General features: G+C 45.7%; 1 protein-coding gene across 1 annotated transcript; it reads right to left on the reverse strand.

Moving 5' to 3' along the window:
- Positions 1–325: 325 nt before the first annotated feature.
- LCAT (lecithin-cholesterol acyltransferase) lies at positions 326–16,645 on the reverse strand. Its single transcript, XM_048516035.1, has 6 exons — positions 16,327–16,645; positions 10,013–10,160; positions 7,784–7,899; positions 5,416–5,511; positions 3,776–4,000; positions 326–2,360 (listed from the first exon to the last, which is right to left on the reverse strand). Exons 1-6 carry the CDS (start codon positions 16,466–16,468, stop codon positions 1,765–1,767), a joined length of 1,323 nt encoding a protein of 440 aa, XP_048371992.1. The 5' UTR covers positions 16,469–16,645; the 3' UTR covers positions 326–1,764.
- Between the last annotated feature and the right edge of the window lie 132 nt (positions 16,646–16,777).

A 16,777-nucleotide genomic window follows, 5' to 3' on the forward strand; every position in this document is an offset into this window, starting at 1 on the left:
TTTTTGTGCTCTGTCATCAGCAAACGGTTATAACTGTACTGGAGATTGTATCATTACACTGAGGTCGCCATTTTTCTGGTATATTGCTGCTGTTTTAATTATGCCATTAAAGGTTTATATATATATATTGGGCGGGGTGATGGCATTCCCCCCCCCCCCCATTTTTCTCTTACTGCTCACTTGGTGAGGCATGGGCGATTGATGACAGGCCAGGAGTCACTACAGGTGTGCATCTGGTAAGCCTGCATGTAAATGAAGTAAATGAACAAATCCTTCTTGTAACCCTTCCCTTTGCTGAACAGAATGCAGTGTTCTTTCAAAACAGTTTTTCAAATAGAGGACTTTTATGATGTCATTTGTATTTCAGAAGGAAGCACTACATAAAAGATTGGCAACATCTTTCCCAATAGTAAATCAGTTCACAAAGCACTAGATGAGTGGCATCTCTGGAAATGCGCAGCATTACCCTGCCTGATTTCTGCTGTGGACTGTGTGGTGTAGAATCTTAGCACAGCGTCTCCACATAGATGCAAGGTCGGGGTGTGTTCACACTCTGCCCCAACACCCGTCCTTTTATCACCTATTTCCATCACTACTCTCCTCAGCATCTGAGGACATGGGGTCATCCCCTTGACTTGAAGCCGTTTCCACTTGCACTGAATGAAGTCTTTGTTACATAAATCAATAGTATCTCATAAATCCAGCCTTTGGTCATGTTGTATTGCAACAACATTGTGGAATTTAACTTTCCAGATAACATAATTTTTGCACTTAAGCTCACAACTAACAGAAGTTACGCAAGGATGCGAAAACTGCCAAGGTAAACAACTCCCCATTCGGGAGGGTGATCAAAAGGAGAGTTCCTCTCCTATCAAGAGTTGAATGGGAAAGGGAGTTTCAGTCTGACCTTACCTTTGTTTTACAAACTACTCCTGCCCCACCAGACAGCCAGGATGAGCAAGGCAAATCCAAGCTCGCAGACTTTAAGAAATTGGCATTTGTCTATATAACTGAACCATTCTGTGAGAATGCATAGTCCAGCAGTGGGAGCCAGTCAGTCTTCTAGTCCAGTGGTTCTCAACCTGGGGGTCGGGACCCCTTTGGGGGTCGAACGACCCTTTCACAGGGGTCACCTAAGACTCTCTGCATCAGTGTTCTCCATCTATAAAATGGATAAATGTTAGGGTTGGGGGTCACCACAACATGAGGAACTGTATTAAAGGGTCGTAGCCATTGGGAAGGTTGAGAACCACTGTTCTAGTGGCAAGATTGTGGACCAGCCCCCTGCTTGCCATCCATATAAAGTAGGGTGGAGCCTACCAAAAACAGGGAATATTTTGCTTTTTCCAGCAACTCTCTGCTTGCCAGGTGTCTTAAAGTGGAGCAAACATAACCACGCTCATACCTCAATAGCCTCAGTTCAGACAGAATTAGAAAAGCACGAACCCTTATGCCTTCCGATCTCATTGCCAGTGCAGTATATGAAGTAGCTAATTGCCAAGAGGGTTTTTGCAATCTTTCCCTATCGGAATAAAAGGGCTGGGGGAAGTATTAGTAACAGTGCCTATGGATGTAGCATATATTGCAGTGTAGATATGATAGAGCAAAAGAGTGACCATGCTTCTGTACCATAGTAAAGCACACTTCTTCCCCCGCAACCTAAAAGAAGATGAAGCTATTTAGATAAGTACAGGCCACCATTTTGTTTAGTTCCCAATGGGCACCTGGGAGCACCCGGGCTGCCATCGGCATCCTTCACTTCTTTCATCTGGCTGTGGGATGCATTTCTAAAGGGCCTTTCTCTTCCTCTCCTCCTTCATCCTCTGCAGTTGTAGTATTCCCAAAGCTTCCAAGCAGGATTTCATTGACATAGGTCAAGGTGAGGTTATTAAAGACCAAGTTGAGATGCTCAACCCCAGGCATCTCCATAACGTGCACCTTTTCTTTCTGCTGACCATGCCACCGCTTACACAGTTCTAGGCTGCCCTTGTTGACGGAGTCATCCCCATCCCCGTACACCATATCCACAGGGTCCTCATAGGGGAAGCGATCATCATAGATATAGGTCACTGGAGTGGGTTGCTCAGTGCCATACAGACAGTACACCTCCACACCTGGAGGGGGCAGTCCTTTCAGAAGGTCCTTAGTATCATTCCACATGTACCAGCCATCCTCAAAGTTGATATCAGTGAAGAAGTTTTTGTAGTCACGTAATGTGTAATTGTGGAAGGGAGTAGAGATGAAGGTGTGAGTATCTGGCCAAGCCATTCCAGTTGGGAACAACCATGGATTACTGGTGGTCAGTTGCCGTTCTTCACGTAGCTTGACGCTGGACATGATCGGGATGCCTTGGTTGGTACCTGCCATTCAAACATTGTCAACTGAAGTAACACATACCTTTCAGCAGAGGTCTTTGTTAAGGCTGTGGGTATTTTATGGAACATAAGAACATAAGAACAAGCCAGCTGGATCAGACCAGAGTCCATCTAGTCCAGCTCTCTGCTACTCGCAGTGGCCCACCAGGTGCCTTTGGGAGCTCACATGCAGGATGTGAAAGCAATGGCCTTCTGCGGCTGTTGCTCCCGAGCACCTGGTCTGTTAAGGCATTTGCAATCTCAGATCAAAGAGGATCAAGATTGGTAGCCATAAATCGACTTCTCCTCCATAAAGCTGTCCAAGCCCCGTTTAAAGCTATCCAGGTTAGTGGCCATCACCACCTCCTGTGGCAGCATATTCCAAACACCAATCACACGTTGCGTGAAGAAGTGTTTCCTTTTATTAGTCCTAATTCTTCCCCCCAGCATTTTCAATGAATGCCCCCTGGTTCTAGTATTGTGAGAATTTTGGATAGGGAATTTTGGATAGGGAGTAGGCATCACCTCAGAAGGGTTGCCATGGAGGAAAATGTTGGGAGTTCCAAACCAAGCATCCTCCTACAATGGAGGCAGCTCTTTCTGAATGGCTGTTCCCTGCAGACACAAAGTTTGTGCCTCCAGTGCTTTTCTGAAGTATCATCTGCTTCAGTGAGGTGAAGGGGAGCCAAACTAGCTATTTGTTTAAGGGAAGGGGTGGTGTGCTGAAGAAGTAAACTAGCACCAGGAAAGCCACTGGGAGGTTCTGTGCCCATGGACACCGCATGGGCACCACATTGTGGATCTCTGCCTTACAGAAGGGGGAACAGTGCAGAGAGAAAGATCAGCTGTTGCTCTGATCCAAATCATGCTCCTACAAGTTCCAAGTACAGTTCCAAGAATCAAGTTCCAAGTACAGAAGTTCCTGACTATGTCTGTCCACCAGGTCTGGGGGTGCCTGAGAAAACTGGGAATATACCTGGGAAAACCTAAGAACCTTTGGTGATAGGTACAAATGAGAGAAGGCCACACTTTTCACACAGAGGTTTTCACACTGTTTGGGTCTTGAACTGCAGCGTTTTTTAATTCTTTGAGCTTCCTAACAGGTGGCGATTATCCACGTTGTCTTTTGTGTGGTTTCCTTGTTGTTCCTCCATGCCTTCTCAAAACCAGCTGAAAGGTGGTTTGAGAAAGCACAGTGAAACAGCAAATTAACCATAGAATGACTAACAATGACATTGTGGAGGAAGCTTGCAGAAAAGCAGCTGCAGTTTGGCATCCAAACCACAATGAAACTTGTACAAATACTTCTTAGAAAGGTGGTGTTTTAAATACATAGTAGTTCTCGTCTTCTAGAAATAGTGAGGGTTCAGCCACTGAGATGAAGGATCACCAAGGTTTCTCAAACCCACTCAGCACCTTACCTGAAGCCATGACTCTCAAGGACTTCACAGCTCCCCCCCAGGGAGCCCCAAGAGAGATGAAGCCTTGGACAAAATGGTCTTTCCAGTCCTGTGGCTGCTGCAGCAGGAAGTACAGGATAAGAAGGTTGCCCAGGCTGTGGCCCATGAGGAAGACTGGCTTCTGGTAGGCATCATACATCTCCTCCACAAGGGCACGAAGGTTGTGGAAGTATTCTTCTTGATCATCTGCAGAAATAGGATTGTCAGCCAGACTTCTAGACAGAAGCACCCAAACAACACTACTAAACTTGACAGCTGCTGAGAACTTCAATAATTTTAGAGCCCCTTATAAATTTCCAGAGCACCTAGAATGCAAGCACCTGTTGAAATGGGGTGTTTTAGAGAATAGGAGTTACCCGGTCTTTCTCCACGGTTGGCCCAATGAGTTTCCTCAGGCAGCTAGGTACATGGAGGAGATCTTCCTCAAGAGCCAACAACCCATCCATGACACAATATTGATTATACCTCATTGTCTCTTATAAAACCAAAGTTGGTTCCCAGTTCCTTATTCAGTGTTTCTAGTTCTTCCTTTCTGAAGGAACCACAACCTCAAATGTTGACAATACTTTAAAAGCTCAGGACCCCAAAGCAAGTCTTTGACCACTTCAAATCCTACCTCTCCAGACTCAGATAACTTAACCCTGAAAGAAGAGCTATGCTGTTCCACAGACCACAGTCTGGTTCCAAAACAAGTTGAGACATTAAGAAGGTTAAGAATCTGGAGGTATCTGTAACTCAAAGCAAATTTTGCATTTTAAAAAACTTTTCCACTAAACATTACACAAGTGTAAAAAAGAAATTTAGTAGAGGAGACGGAGGCGGTGGAGGCGGCGGCGGCAGAGGAGGAGGAGGAGAAGTAGTAGTAGTAGTTACATAGATCTGCAATAATACTGGTCAAGGAAAATAATTTTGGTAAGTAAATTCATATAAACTTAAACACAAACTTTAACATCCTGATATCGACACATATGTAATAAGATTTTACAATGTGTAATAAGAAAAAAGCATCATCTGTTTTCCTTTTTAAAAAAGTTTTTATAATCCATCAGTTAAAAATCTAACTGCAGATCCAGTAAAGAAAAAAAGTTTGCAAAAAGATCAAAAATAAAATAAAGAAAAAATAAAACACCCAGAGAAAGTAGAAGTGGGAAACTACAAAAAAAAATGGGGGGGTGATGGTGAGAAGACAGATAGGCAGCTTCTAAAAGCTGAACAGCTGGCTCACACTTACTTATCCTAGCTTTTATCAAAACTAGAGAGTCAGAAAGGAACCCAGACTAGTCCACCTGTCAAATTAAAGGTCCCCAGAGCTTTGTGGGGAGGTTAGAAGCAACCCTGTCTGCTTGTTGCCAGCAATTATCCCTTTCAGTAATGTGTGGCAGAGAGCTCTCAGAAACTCAATCTGTTCGTAGTGTCATTTTCCCCAGAATTTTTGTACCAAATTACACCTCCCCCAGCTCTGAAGACAGTGCCTGGCCGGTGGATATAGAGAGTATTCTGACTCAGAGCCTAGTTTCTGGGTCAAGGGCCTGTTAAGTCAAGGCACTCGGACTTGTTCAGTACAGTTTTTAGCCTTCTAAATTCAACTCGATCATACTCACTGGGTCCAGTCCTCCAGTCATAAGGAGCAGCTCTCACAGTGTGATCTCTCACATAGCCATTATTGACCAGATGTTGCACCAGGGTGTGCATATACCCTGCAGAAAGGGAGAAAGATCGGTGAGGTCAAATGGAAGGGAAACACTGCACTATACGTTTCTCTGTAGATTGTATTATAGGGTGTTTTAAATGCACTGCATTATATGCTACATCTTTTCTTACAGGTTAGCCCAGGCTAGCCCTTATTAGAGCAGGGTTGGTACTTGGATGGAAGAGAAGCAAGAAAGACTGCTGGGGCTGCTATGCTCATCTCTTGCCTGGAAAACCTCTTCAGGAGGAATTTCATAGCACCAGCAGAAGGTGGTTGTCACTTGATGGCCCACTTTATATTTTCATTGGTCTCTGACCTGCACACCTTTGTCTACATTTCATTTTGCAAACGTCTCCCTGGTTTTCCTCAAGCCTGACACAGCAGTTGGGCCAGTTGAGGCAACCCTCGATTACAAACAGGCTACCACATTTGCCCCAGTAGAAGTTTCTGCATAGTCTTCAAGGGCAGCCTCATGTAGAATGTGCTACAGTAAACTATCCTCAAAGTTAACAAAGCACAGGTCAGCATGGCTAGGATCAGATGTCTGCAGAAACTTTCCAAATGAAATGCAAGTAACTGTATCTGTCTGTTTTTCTATTAGCTGATCTCGATCTAAATAGGACGCTCAAGCTTTTGACAAAATCCTTCAATGAAAGTTGTACCTTGTCAATAATGGGGAGAATTACCCCATTCAATGAAGCTATTTTTCCAATCAGCATTAATTCATTCTTATCTGGATTCAATTTTAGCTTATTTTGCCTTAATTACTTTACCACAGTATTGAGACACTGACTCTGCACAGAAATGGCAGCTTGTGACTATTGAGTCAAAGTGATATACAGTTGGGTATACAAATTTCCAGAGTCACTAATCATATGCCCAACATCCATCAGCACTTCTAGAGAACTCATGAAATCCAGAAACCTCCAAGGCTGACCTAATTTAATTTATCCACTGTTCTTGAAGAGGCAAGAGACCCATCTTTAAATAAGTCATCTTCAGATAACAATTTGGCTAAGGTGCTGGTTAGATTTCAAGCTTTCGAGTAGATCACCAGAAACTGCTAAGTGCAGAAGATTAAATGAAGTATGTGACCTTTTCCATATGCTGGGCCCAGTGTAACATTGGGTGGGTTCATGGTAGCCAAAACATACTGAGCCAATCCTGACAAGGCAAGCAAGGTCAGCATCTATGTTGAAGTCTGGGAACACCCCCCCCCTCCCCTGCATACCAGACCAGAGATCACCACTACCTAATGGCAAGCTAAGCAAATGGTAAACCAGAAGAATGCTCAATCTGTGCTTGGTCAAGGGACACACAGTCACTGCCTGCACCTGTTTGCATTGCCAATCTGCTGGAGGAGAAAGACTCTCAGAGGATAACACCCTCTCCATCTCTGTTCCACACTCACCTTCTGTTTGGGTGTGTTGGACTGTGTACCCAGCCAGCACTACTTTTGATAGAGTAACATGGTCAGATGCATCCAGCCAAGTTTCAGTCAAATAAACCAGGTCAAACTGTTCTTCCAGCATAAGGTCAAATAAATTAGAGACCTTGTTTTTAAATTAGAGTAGCATTACATAATGTCCAGGTTGGGGTAAAAAGCTGTTCTGTTTACATACTACAGAAGGAGGCAAAGAATTTCCAGGACACCAGATCCATTATCCAGCATCCAGTTCACATTGAACAAAAAGAGCCTGCCACTTCTCCCACCTTTCCACACACACACTCACTTGGTGCTTCAGCCAAATCCCAGAAGTCTCTGCTTTCTTGTCTCAGACTCTTAGCCAGGATGTCTCTTTTTCACACAGAGACCTAGCTTTCATTCAGCTGGGAGAAGTCACCTCCTTCAAATGTCCATAGTTTCAACAAAGCTATCAGTGGACCTAAAAAAATTATCCCTCAGGAAACATTCCCCGAAGTTTCCATTCTTTTGTTATAGGGCCTGGCTCCACTGAGGTAGAACCTGTCACAAATCCATATTCTCTCACATATACATACAGAGATGGCTGAACTTTAATTGTTTTCTCAAGCAAGGGCAGCACATCACAGAAACAAGCATTTCTACCACATGCCTATATTGGAGACATCCCATCTTGGAGATGGGTGGCAGAGCACAAACACAAGGAGAAGTGCTGAGGTGGTTAACCAACTCTGCATGCATTCTATCCTTCCCTGCCAGTACTGTTGAATGATAGAATAGACTGAAGGCAGGCAAAGTTCTTAGTCTTGGTAGATGGGGTTGAATGGCTTCTTTGGCACTGAAGAGATCCTCTTACCAACCAGTTTACTGCTGTCCAGATATTCCACAGAGTAGGTTTTGCCAAACCCAGGGACTCGGACATGGACACCTGGTGCATTGGACATTCTCTGGGTTGTCCTGTTGTATACCACCCTGTAGGCAAAGGAGAGAGCAGACATGGGTGCAAGGACCAATACAGCTATCACTTCAATTTTTTCTTCTCCCAACCACTGCAAACCTTAAGACTGACTTTAAAAACTATCACAGTCAGAATTGCTGTAATGGTTACCTCCTGCTTATGCACGTGTTATCCTCAAGGTCTATGCCATTTACCTTTTCTTTCCCTTCATTTAGAAACCAAGACCAACTCTTCTCTGCCAGTCAGGTGAAAGCCAGAAGATAACTTTAAGGCCAGGGTGTTGTGGGGTTTCTGAACTGTATGGCCATGTTCCAGTAGCATTTTCTCCTGACATTTCGCCTGCATCCGTGGCTGGCATTTTCAGAGGATCTATAAACTTTAAGGCCATTTATAAATTTGAAGGCTGACCACCAGCAGAGAATGGGCTGGACTGGGTGTCGTTCCACAGAATCTTTCAAGGGGTCAAAAGTAGGGTTCCTAACTCTGGCGTGGGAAATGCCAGGATATTTGGAGCCAATGCCCAGGGAGTTCAGTGGAGATAGGATATTGTAGAGGTCATGCTGCAGAGCTGCCCTTTTCTCCAGGTAGGGTTACCAACCTCAGACTGGGACTCTGTGAATATGAGAACATAAGAAAATCCCTGCAGGATCAGACCCAGGTCCATCAAGTCCATCAGTCTGTTCACATAGTGGCCCACCAGGTGCCTCTAGGAAGCCCACAAACAAGACGACTGCAGTAGCATTACCCTACCTGTGATCCACAACACTTAATATAATGAACATGCTCCTCTGAGAGAGAATAGGTATGCATCATAATATCCAGTTGACTAGTGGCTATGGATAGCCCTATCTTCCTTGAACATATCCACTCCCCTCTTAAAGCCGTCCAAGTTGGCAACCATCACCAGGGAGTTCAAAAATGTAACAATGCATTGTGTGAAGAAATACTACCGTTTGTCTGTTTTGCATTGCTCACCCTTCAGCTGGAACAATGTGACAGGGAGAAGAGGAGATCAGTGGTAAAAGCCCTGTTCACTCTCCCCACATTGTGCATGATTTTATAGACATCTCCTTATTTTCTAAGCTAAACAACCCTAAGCATTTTAACCATTCCTCATTGGGCAGTTGTACTAACTGTGATCTAGTTACAACTGATCTCTAGAATACAGAGGAAATGTCAACTTCAGAGGGTGGGCTCTAGGGCAGGGGTCACCAATGTGGTGCCTGTGGGTGCCATGACTCCCATCAACACTTTTTCTGGTGCCCAACAAATGCTTCTTAGGAAGTGGGAGGGGCCAGGGAGGGCTTTTGCCCAGCAAGCCTTTTGACTGATTATTAGAAACTTGATTGGCTGTGCAGATTTTTTTAGTGTTGCTTTGGCATCCTCTGCAACCACAGTCCAAGGTGCTGAAGTGTTACTGAAGTGCCACAGTCCAAGGTGCTGAAGTGTTGGAACCCTTCGATGGCTGGTTCCACCTCCTGTGGCAACCATTTTGCCGCAGCCATTTTGTGGTTGCACCCACCATGCTGTGTTAGAATTCCAAATGTGCTCACAAGCTCAAAAAGGTTGGGGACCCCTGCTCTAGAGTATTACATCTCTGCTGAGTGCCCTCCCCAGGCACTACCACAAAATCACTAGGAAATTTCCCAAGACAGAGTTGACATTCCTAACTTCACGGGAACTGATCTGTGTGGTCAGGAGATCAGGAAGAATTTTGGTTCTCTCCTCCCTCGCCTGAGACTGGTAACACTGGCCAGGAGGAGACAATGTGATTTCTGTCGTCCTCTTAGAATGGCTATGCAAAGAGTGTTTACGTGGGTGTTCTTTCCCAGCCCCCCCATAGCTCTTCCTTTGAAGTAAATCACAGAAGGGCATCCTTTGATCTGGTTGAAAGGGGAAAGATCAGGGAGCCCCAGGAATCATGATCAGAATGAACATAATGTTTTATGAATGTAACAGTGATTTCCTGCATTTTCTGCATTCTCCCCATGCAGAAGCTTCTACAGTTGGCAACTGTGGGATCCAGTTTCCCCATTACGTGTGCTGAATTTGTGCCTCATAAGAGAGCTTTCCTGTTCAGTAGTACAAAACCACAGGTCGCATCTGTCCCAGCATAAATGCACCTACCTGGTATTATCAATCCAACAGTCCACCCCCAGAGGCAGGAACATGTTGAGGTTCAGCCAGATGGTGAAGTAGTCCTCTAGCCTTTTATGATAGTTAACATCCAGTTGACCAACATCAGGCTGTCGTCTTAGCTTGGCCTTTCCTTTAACTTCGGTTCCTTAAGGTTAAAACTTGAGGCAACCCGCAGGTCAGCAGAATGAGAAAGAGATGCTTAAACCACAGGTTCAATAGATTGGTTTCTATGTCTTAAGGAAACGACAGTTATGTAGCTGTGTATGCATTGGCCATTGCGGAAGATGCTAAAGGCTGAGGGGTAGGCCTGCCATCTTTAGGCTTTTCTCCTCAGCTCCTGGCCTTTTAACAGTAGTTGCATAGAGATGTGCTTGGATCAGCAACATTAATTTTTATCTACTTTTTAAACATTGCTTATAGCCTGCCTTTCTCACTGGGACTCAAGGAGGATTAGAAGAAGAAGAGTTTGGATTTATATCCCCCCTTTCTCTCCTGCAGGAGACTCAAAGGGGGTTACAATCTCCTTGCCCTTCCCCCCTCACAACAAACACCCTGTGAGGTAGGTGGGGCTGAGAGAGCTCCGAGAAGCTGTGACTAGCCCAAGGTCACCCAGCTGGCGTGTGTGGGAGTGCATAGGCTAATCTGAATTCCCCAGATAAGCCTTCACAGCTCAGGCGGCAGAGCTGGGAATCAAACCCGGTTCCTCCAGATTAGATACACGAGCTCTTAACCTTCTACGCCACTGATTGCACAGAGTTAGTCAAATACAATCAACAGAATCAGGCATTTCCAGTTTAGACTAGAACTGCGGTTTAGACTAGGATTCAGATAAATTATCCATATTTCCATCAGCCATCAGCTTCACCAGCATGGCCAATTGGCCATGCTGACAGAGGCTGATGGGAATTGTAGTTCCAGAACATCTGGAGAGCCGCAGGTTCCCTACCCCTGGTTTAGACTGTATGTTTGCATGTCAGGCTATGAAAAGCACAGAAGCAGCGAGGGGAGCGACTAAAATCATGGCAACCTTGAGCCTTTTGTGGCTGACAGATTTTCATTTATCAGAGTCTGTTGCTCCTACACATGAACCACACATGAAGCTGCCTTATACTGAATCAGACCACTGTTTCCATCAAGGTGAGTTTTGTCTACTTAGACTTGCAGCAGCTACCTGATTCTTTTCATTGAAGCTGCGGGGAATTGAACCTGGGGTTTTCTGCATTCCAAGCAGATGCTCTATCACTGAGCCACATTCTCTCCCTTGAATCTAAAACACTTGTCTAGTCTTGTCTACTGTTGTCTACAGCACTTGTCAGAAGCATTATGCTGGTTGCTGGGAAGCTGTATTTCTCTAGGAATCCAGCCTCATGTGAATCTTGCAAATACACATACTCTCTACTGCAAACAGAGAAGAAGACTTGGTCATCTGGTCCTTGGCCCTCACCCTTTGTGGCTTTAAAAATAGAGAAGGCTGGCTTATGTCTGTGAGGCTTGCTGGGTCTCTGGACCAGGCCTCTGGCTTTTCATGAATTGCATCAAGCAAAAGGCTTTGGGTGGGAAGAGCTTTGTAAACCTGTACCCATACTGTGACTTTGAACTGCAGGTCAGGAGCCTCTTGTTTTTGGCCAGGATTCCTGGAGTTGGGGACATAACTTTCCATAAACTGCATCGGGCAGTCTGCAAAGTTTGGCCAGGCACGGATTGTGTCATTTCCCCCTGATAGGCGGTTGGAGTACGTTCACTGTGAGGAAAGGCTGACTTTTCAGTTTAGAAAAGAAAAGACTAAGGTGCGAGACAGAGGTTTGCAAAATTATGCACGGGGTGGAGACAGTTTAAAAGATCATTTTTTTCTTGCCCTCTCTCAAAATACTAGAATTTGAGGGTGTTTGATGAAGCTAACGGAGAGTAGATTCAGGAAGGACAAAAGAAAATACTTATCTACACAGCAAGTTATTAAAATGCACAATTCACTGCTGGAGGATGTAGTAATGGCCACTGGCATAGACACCTTTAAAAGGGGGTTAGACAGATTCATGGAGGAAAGGTGTATTGGTGGCTACTAGATGTGATGATTAAGGTCAACCTCCAAGTTCAAAGGCAGCCAGCCTCCCAATTCCAGGGCCAGGAGGCAACATCAGGTGAAGGGCTCAGCCTCTGTGCCCTCTTATTGGACCTGCAGAAGAACTGGTTAATCATGAGTGAAACAGGAAGCTTGACTAGATAGACTACTGGTCTGATCCTGCAGGGCTTTTCTTATGCTCACTGCACAGGAACACGAGACGATTCCCATCCTACAAAAGAGAGGGAAAAGCCTGAAAACACTTTCATCTTCTTGCTCAACTGGTGGGCAAACATGTCATTTCGGATCTCCGATTTGTTAGGTTTAAAAAGGGCTACAGTGAACTGAAGCTTGAGAAATCCACAGAGTACAGTTTATATAAGCCCAGAGTTGTGAGTATGATTCTGCCTGATCCTCAAACAGAGCTCTGAGGCCCCTTCCGCACATGCAGAATAATGCCCAGTGCAGATCTTTGTGGTATGGTGGCACATGTGTCAAAGCAACATTTTTCAAAAGCTGCCGGCCAATTCAGTCAGGAGTGTTACTGGGAAAAAGCTCTACCTGAATTCACCCACTTCCTAAAAACACTTGACGGGTGCCAAAAAAGTTGTCAGTGGGTGCCATGGCACCTATGGGGACTGTGTTGGGAACCCCTGCTCTATGACATCATGTTTCTGTTGATGTCCTCCCCAAAACCCACCGTTCCCAGGCACCATGTCCAAATCACTCAGATTATGCAACCCTGTTCTTTCTGGAGGGCCCTCCAGCACACCATTGCAGAAGCACTGCATTATGGTCACCAGAGAAAGTCAGTGGGGTGTGGTGGTTAGAGTGTCAGCCCGAGATCTAAGAGAACCAGGTTCAAATCTGCCGTGGAAGCTTGTTCAATTACCTCAAGCCAGCTATCCTTTTGCAATCTAATCTACCTCAGAAGATTGATGTAAGGATAAAAAGGGGAGAGTGCAAAAATAGAAATTTTTTTGGGCACGGCAGTGATGCCTCCTAAGAAGGAGGCAGGAAAACTCTTCTCATCTTATAAACAAGTGATCCGCTTCAAGCTCCATGAAAGAAAAGCAGGATAAAAATGTAATAAAAAGGAACAATGAGAGCAGATAGAATGTCAACAGATCCATTTTTCGTTTCCTGGGCAAACAAAACAAAGTCCAGCTAGTGCCGTTTGCCAGAAAGAAATTGTGCAAGGAAATAATCTCACAGAGGGGATCAATAGGGACTCAGACAAAAGGGGAGGGGGAATCGGAGGCCAGTTGAGAGACTCTCTTGAAGCAGGCTAAAGGTAGTGAAGCAAAGATTGCCAGATTTAGTCTGGGATAGAGCTCCCCTTCCTTTAACCTAGTGGTTCTCAACCTTCCTAATGTAGCAACCCTCTAATACTGTTCCTCATGTTGTGGTGACCCCCAACCCTAACATTTATCCATTTTACAGATGGAGAAAACTGATGCAGAGAGTCTTAGGTGACCCCTGTGAAAGGGTCGTTCGACCCCCAAGGGGTCCCGACCCACAGGTTGAGAATCACTGCTTTAACCAAAGGGACAGTTGTGAAACTAAATCTTCCTCTGTGAGTCCAGTAGCAAGAATGGCAGCGATGTGTACAGTGGTTAGAACATCAGGCTAGGGCCATATCCCCACTCTGCCAGGGAAGCTTGCTAACTGCGCAGTCCAAAGGAAGGGGGGCTGAAGTCACACTGGAAGTGGTGGAAGGGTTGTGTTGGGGTTTGTGCCACCAGTGACATGCAAAATGGCACAAATGCCAGTGCCAAGGGACTTACCTCAGTGGCTGATTGAGGGACTTACTGAGGGACTTACCCAGAAGTTAGTCCCTGTGGTGGCTGTTTGCTGCCCCAGTGCCCATGCTGCCAATTGCTTCTTTGGAGGCAGTGGGGTGCCATCGTCCCTGGATGCCATTCTACCCACCCACCCCATTTTGGATTGGGTTATGAGCTTGAACCCATCACATACTCTCAGACTAACCTACTTCATAGTTATTGTGAGGATAAAATGGAGAAGAGGTGAATGATGTAAACTGTTTTGGATCCCGTTGAGGAGAAATATGGGGTATAAATGAAGTAAACTAATGTCAGCAAAAATTGTTCTTTCTTAGCATTGTTTTGGCGGTTGCCTGAAATCCACCCTTCAGCCTTCCTACCCTAATTATACATTCCCAAATTATACATTCATCATAAAGAAGCTGATCATCCTATAATTTTCTGCTGTTCAGCTTTCTTTGGCCCATTATGCATGGAATGCTTACCTTGAGACTCTTCAGTGCGCAGTGGGGTTGTAGCGGGGTCTCCTCACGTTTCTCTGTTTACACACGAGAAGGTACTCACTCCTGGGCATGCACTTAACTCCACCCATCAGCTTATTCTTAAAGGTACAGATCTTATTATACTCAGTTTTTAAATCTGCTGACTTAGCCTTTGAACTGCACTTCTATTGATATTTCTGTTCCAAAAATAATTCCCTCCAATGAAAGAGTAAAGGAGTTCCCTGGCCCACACACTGTCAAAGAAGGGGACATTGTGCTATAGCTGATACCCCCCCCCCCATCCATAACACACACACACCTCCTGCTGCTGCTGCTGCTGCCGCCGCCAGAGGACATAGGGACTTTTTATTTCCAAGCACTCTCTGTTTTTATTATGTTGATATCTTGATTTATCAACATGAGAAGGTGGAGGTCAGTATGCTTTGACTAAGTCTGAATGAGTGAGCTTCTTTTCCATGAAGAAGAAGTGTTGGATTTATATCCCCCCTTTCTCTCCTATAGGAGACTCAAAGGGGCTGACAATCTCCTTTCCCTCCCCCCAGAACAAACAGCCTGTGAGGTAGGTGGGGCTGAGAGAGAACTGTGACTAGCCCAAGGTCACCCTTGGCGTGTGTTGGAGTGCACAGGTTAGCTTCCACTGCTCAACCGGCAGAGCGGGGAATCAAACCCGGTTCCTCCAGATTAGAGTACACCTGCTCTTAACTACTATGCCACTGCTGCTCTTAGCCAGCAACATGGAAGGGGCAGGCGAGGGTGTGCAATGCAACAGAATGGGAAGAGTGGAGCTAGGTAGGCTGACTGAAGGCAGAGAGAAGATGTCCAGGGTAAAGCTATGCTCAATAGCAAATCTGCCTGCCCTGGTGGTGAAACAAAACTAAAATCGTGCTACAGGCTGTCTCACCTGCCATGGAGAGAATGGAAAGTGGAAGCAGGGCTCGAGGAAATACGTCTGTATAAGAAATCTTGCTGCAACAGACATTCACCCTCACCATGCAGCAGGCACCTTGTGTGTAATTGGCCTTTGTTTTGTTCCAGGCTATTGCTCTGTCTAGCATTAGGTGGCTATCTCCCTCAGAAACAGGAATTGCTTCTTCGGGCATACTGGTTTGAACATTTCCCATTGATCGGTACTTAAATCGGATTAAAAATCATTTTAAAAGACTTCAAGTTCACCTTGGGAAGTTGAAAAGCAGGCAGGTAACCCTGTCCATCCTGGCAGATGCAGAAACCAGCAAAGTTGACTCCATTGAGAGCACAAGGCCCATAGACTGTGGCATCAAAATGCAATGGCCAGGTTGGAATTGGTTAAGCAACCCATGATCTCCAGGAAGCTCCGTGGGAATATGTCTGATCCTGAGCTAACCTTGCGGGGACCAGCAGCAGAAACATACAACTCCTTGATCCTGGCATGTTTCTTTTTCATTCCAGATCCTTTGAGAAGTTAGTTAGATCCTCCCATGCAAAGCAGCGTATCGGACAACAAGTGCTCTCCAGCATTTCAGGTCTTGAGTGTTTCAGCCTCTTCCCCATGCAATATTCAGTGCCTTTGAGAGGAGCCCTGTGCTATTCCAATTGCCTGCCTAAGACTAATCTTAGGGTTGTCAGTTCTGCATTGGGAAAACCCTGGAGAACTGAGGTGGAAACTGAGGAAGGCGGGGTTCACGGAAGGGCCTCAGTGGGGTATAATGCAAAAAAGAAAACCTTTTGAAATCAGCTATTTCTTCCAGAGGAAGTGATCTTTGTAGTCTTCATATCAGCTGTTATTATAGGAGATCTCTGAGTCCCTTTCTAGAGGTTGTCAACCTTAGCTAAGCCAATCATCTCAAGCCCGCCCCCCCCCACCCCCCGCACTGGACCATGTACCCAGGCTTAAGCCTTACCTGCAGGGGTATGCCACCCCCTCCCGATTGCTACCAGTTTTGCTACATATCCCCCGCCAGGCTTTGCCCAACTTACCAAGCACCACAGGAGGGGTGTTGTTGGCGAGGGCAGCTTCTGGAGTGGAACTGGGTGGGAACAGCACATCTAAAAGCCAGAACGGGCTCGCAGGCTGGAAGAGGAACAGAAAGAGCGCTGCAGGTCCAAGGAAGCTGCCCATCGTGAGTTCTGCTCTCCAGCCAGCTCAGCCTACTCCGGGACAGTCTTTTTAAACACAGCCCACTGCAGAGAGGTGGAGGCAAGGTGGGGAATCATTAGCAGATGCTAGGCTAAGGTCAGCCCAGAAGGGCTGTCCGTGTCTCTCAGCCCCGGCCCCTGCACACACTGGCAGGGGAGTACATGTGCTGCGTTGGCAGAAAAAAGCATCCCAAAAGTAGATGTTGGAATGTGAATAGCCTCCCCCCTCCAGGGAGCCTGCAATAACTTGTTCTTACCATGATTGAAACCAGATGCATCCAAGGTCCGGTTC

Source organism: Sphaerodactylus townsendi, linkage group LG14 (genome assembly GCF_021028975.2).
Source record: "Sphaerodactylus townsendi isolate TG3544 linkage group LG14, MPM_Stown_v2.3, whole genome shotgun sequence".
Taxonomy (NCBI): domain Eukaryota; kingdom Metazoa; phylum Chordata; class Lepidosauria; order Squamata; family Sphaerodactylidae; genus Sphaerodactylus; species Sphaerodactylus townsendi.

Bases quoted from the DNA above. Each gene is read 5' to 3' on its own strand.
- LCAT (XM_048516035.1), bottom strand. From the start codon at position 16,468: ATGGGCAGCTTCCTTGGACCTGCAGCGCTCTTTCTGTTCCTCTTCCAG. The intron at 7,900-10,012 runs GTAGGTGCATTT...CTTTGCCTACAG, and splicing joins TGTTGGATTGATAATACCAG to GGTGGTATACAACAGGACAA. The intron at 4,001-5,415 runs GTGAGTATGATC...CTATTTCTGCAG, and splicing joins TGACTGGAGGACTGGACCCA to ATGATCAAGAAGAATACTTC.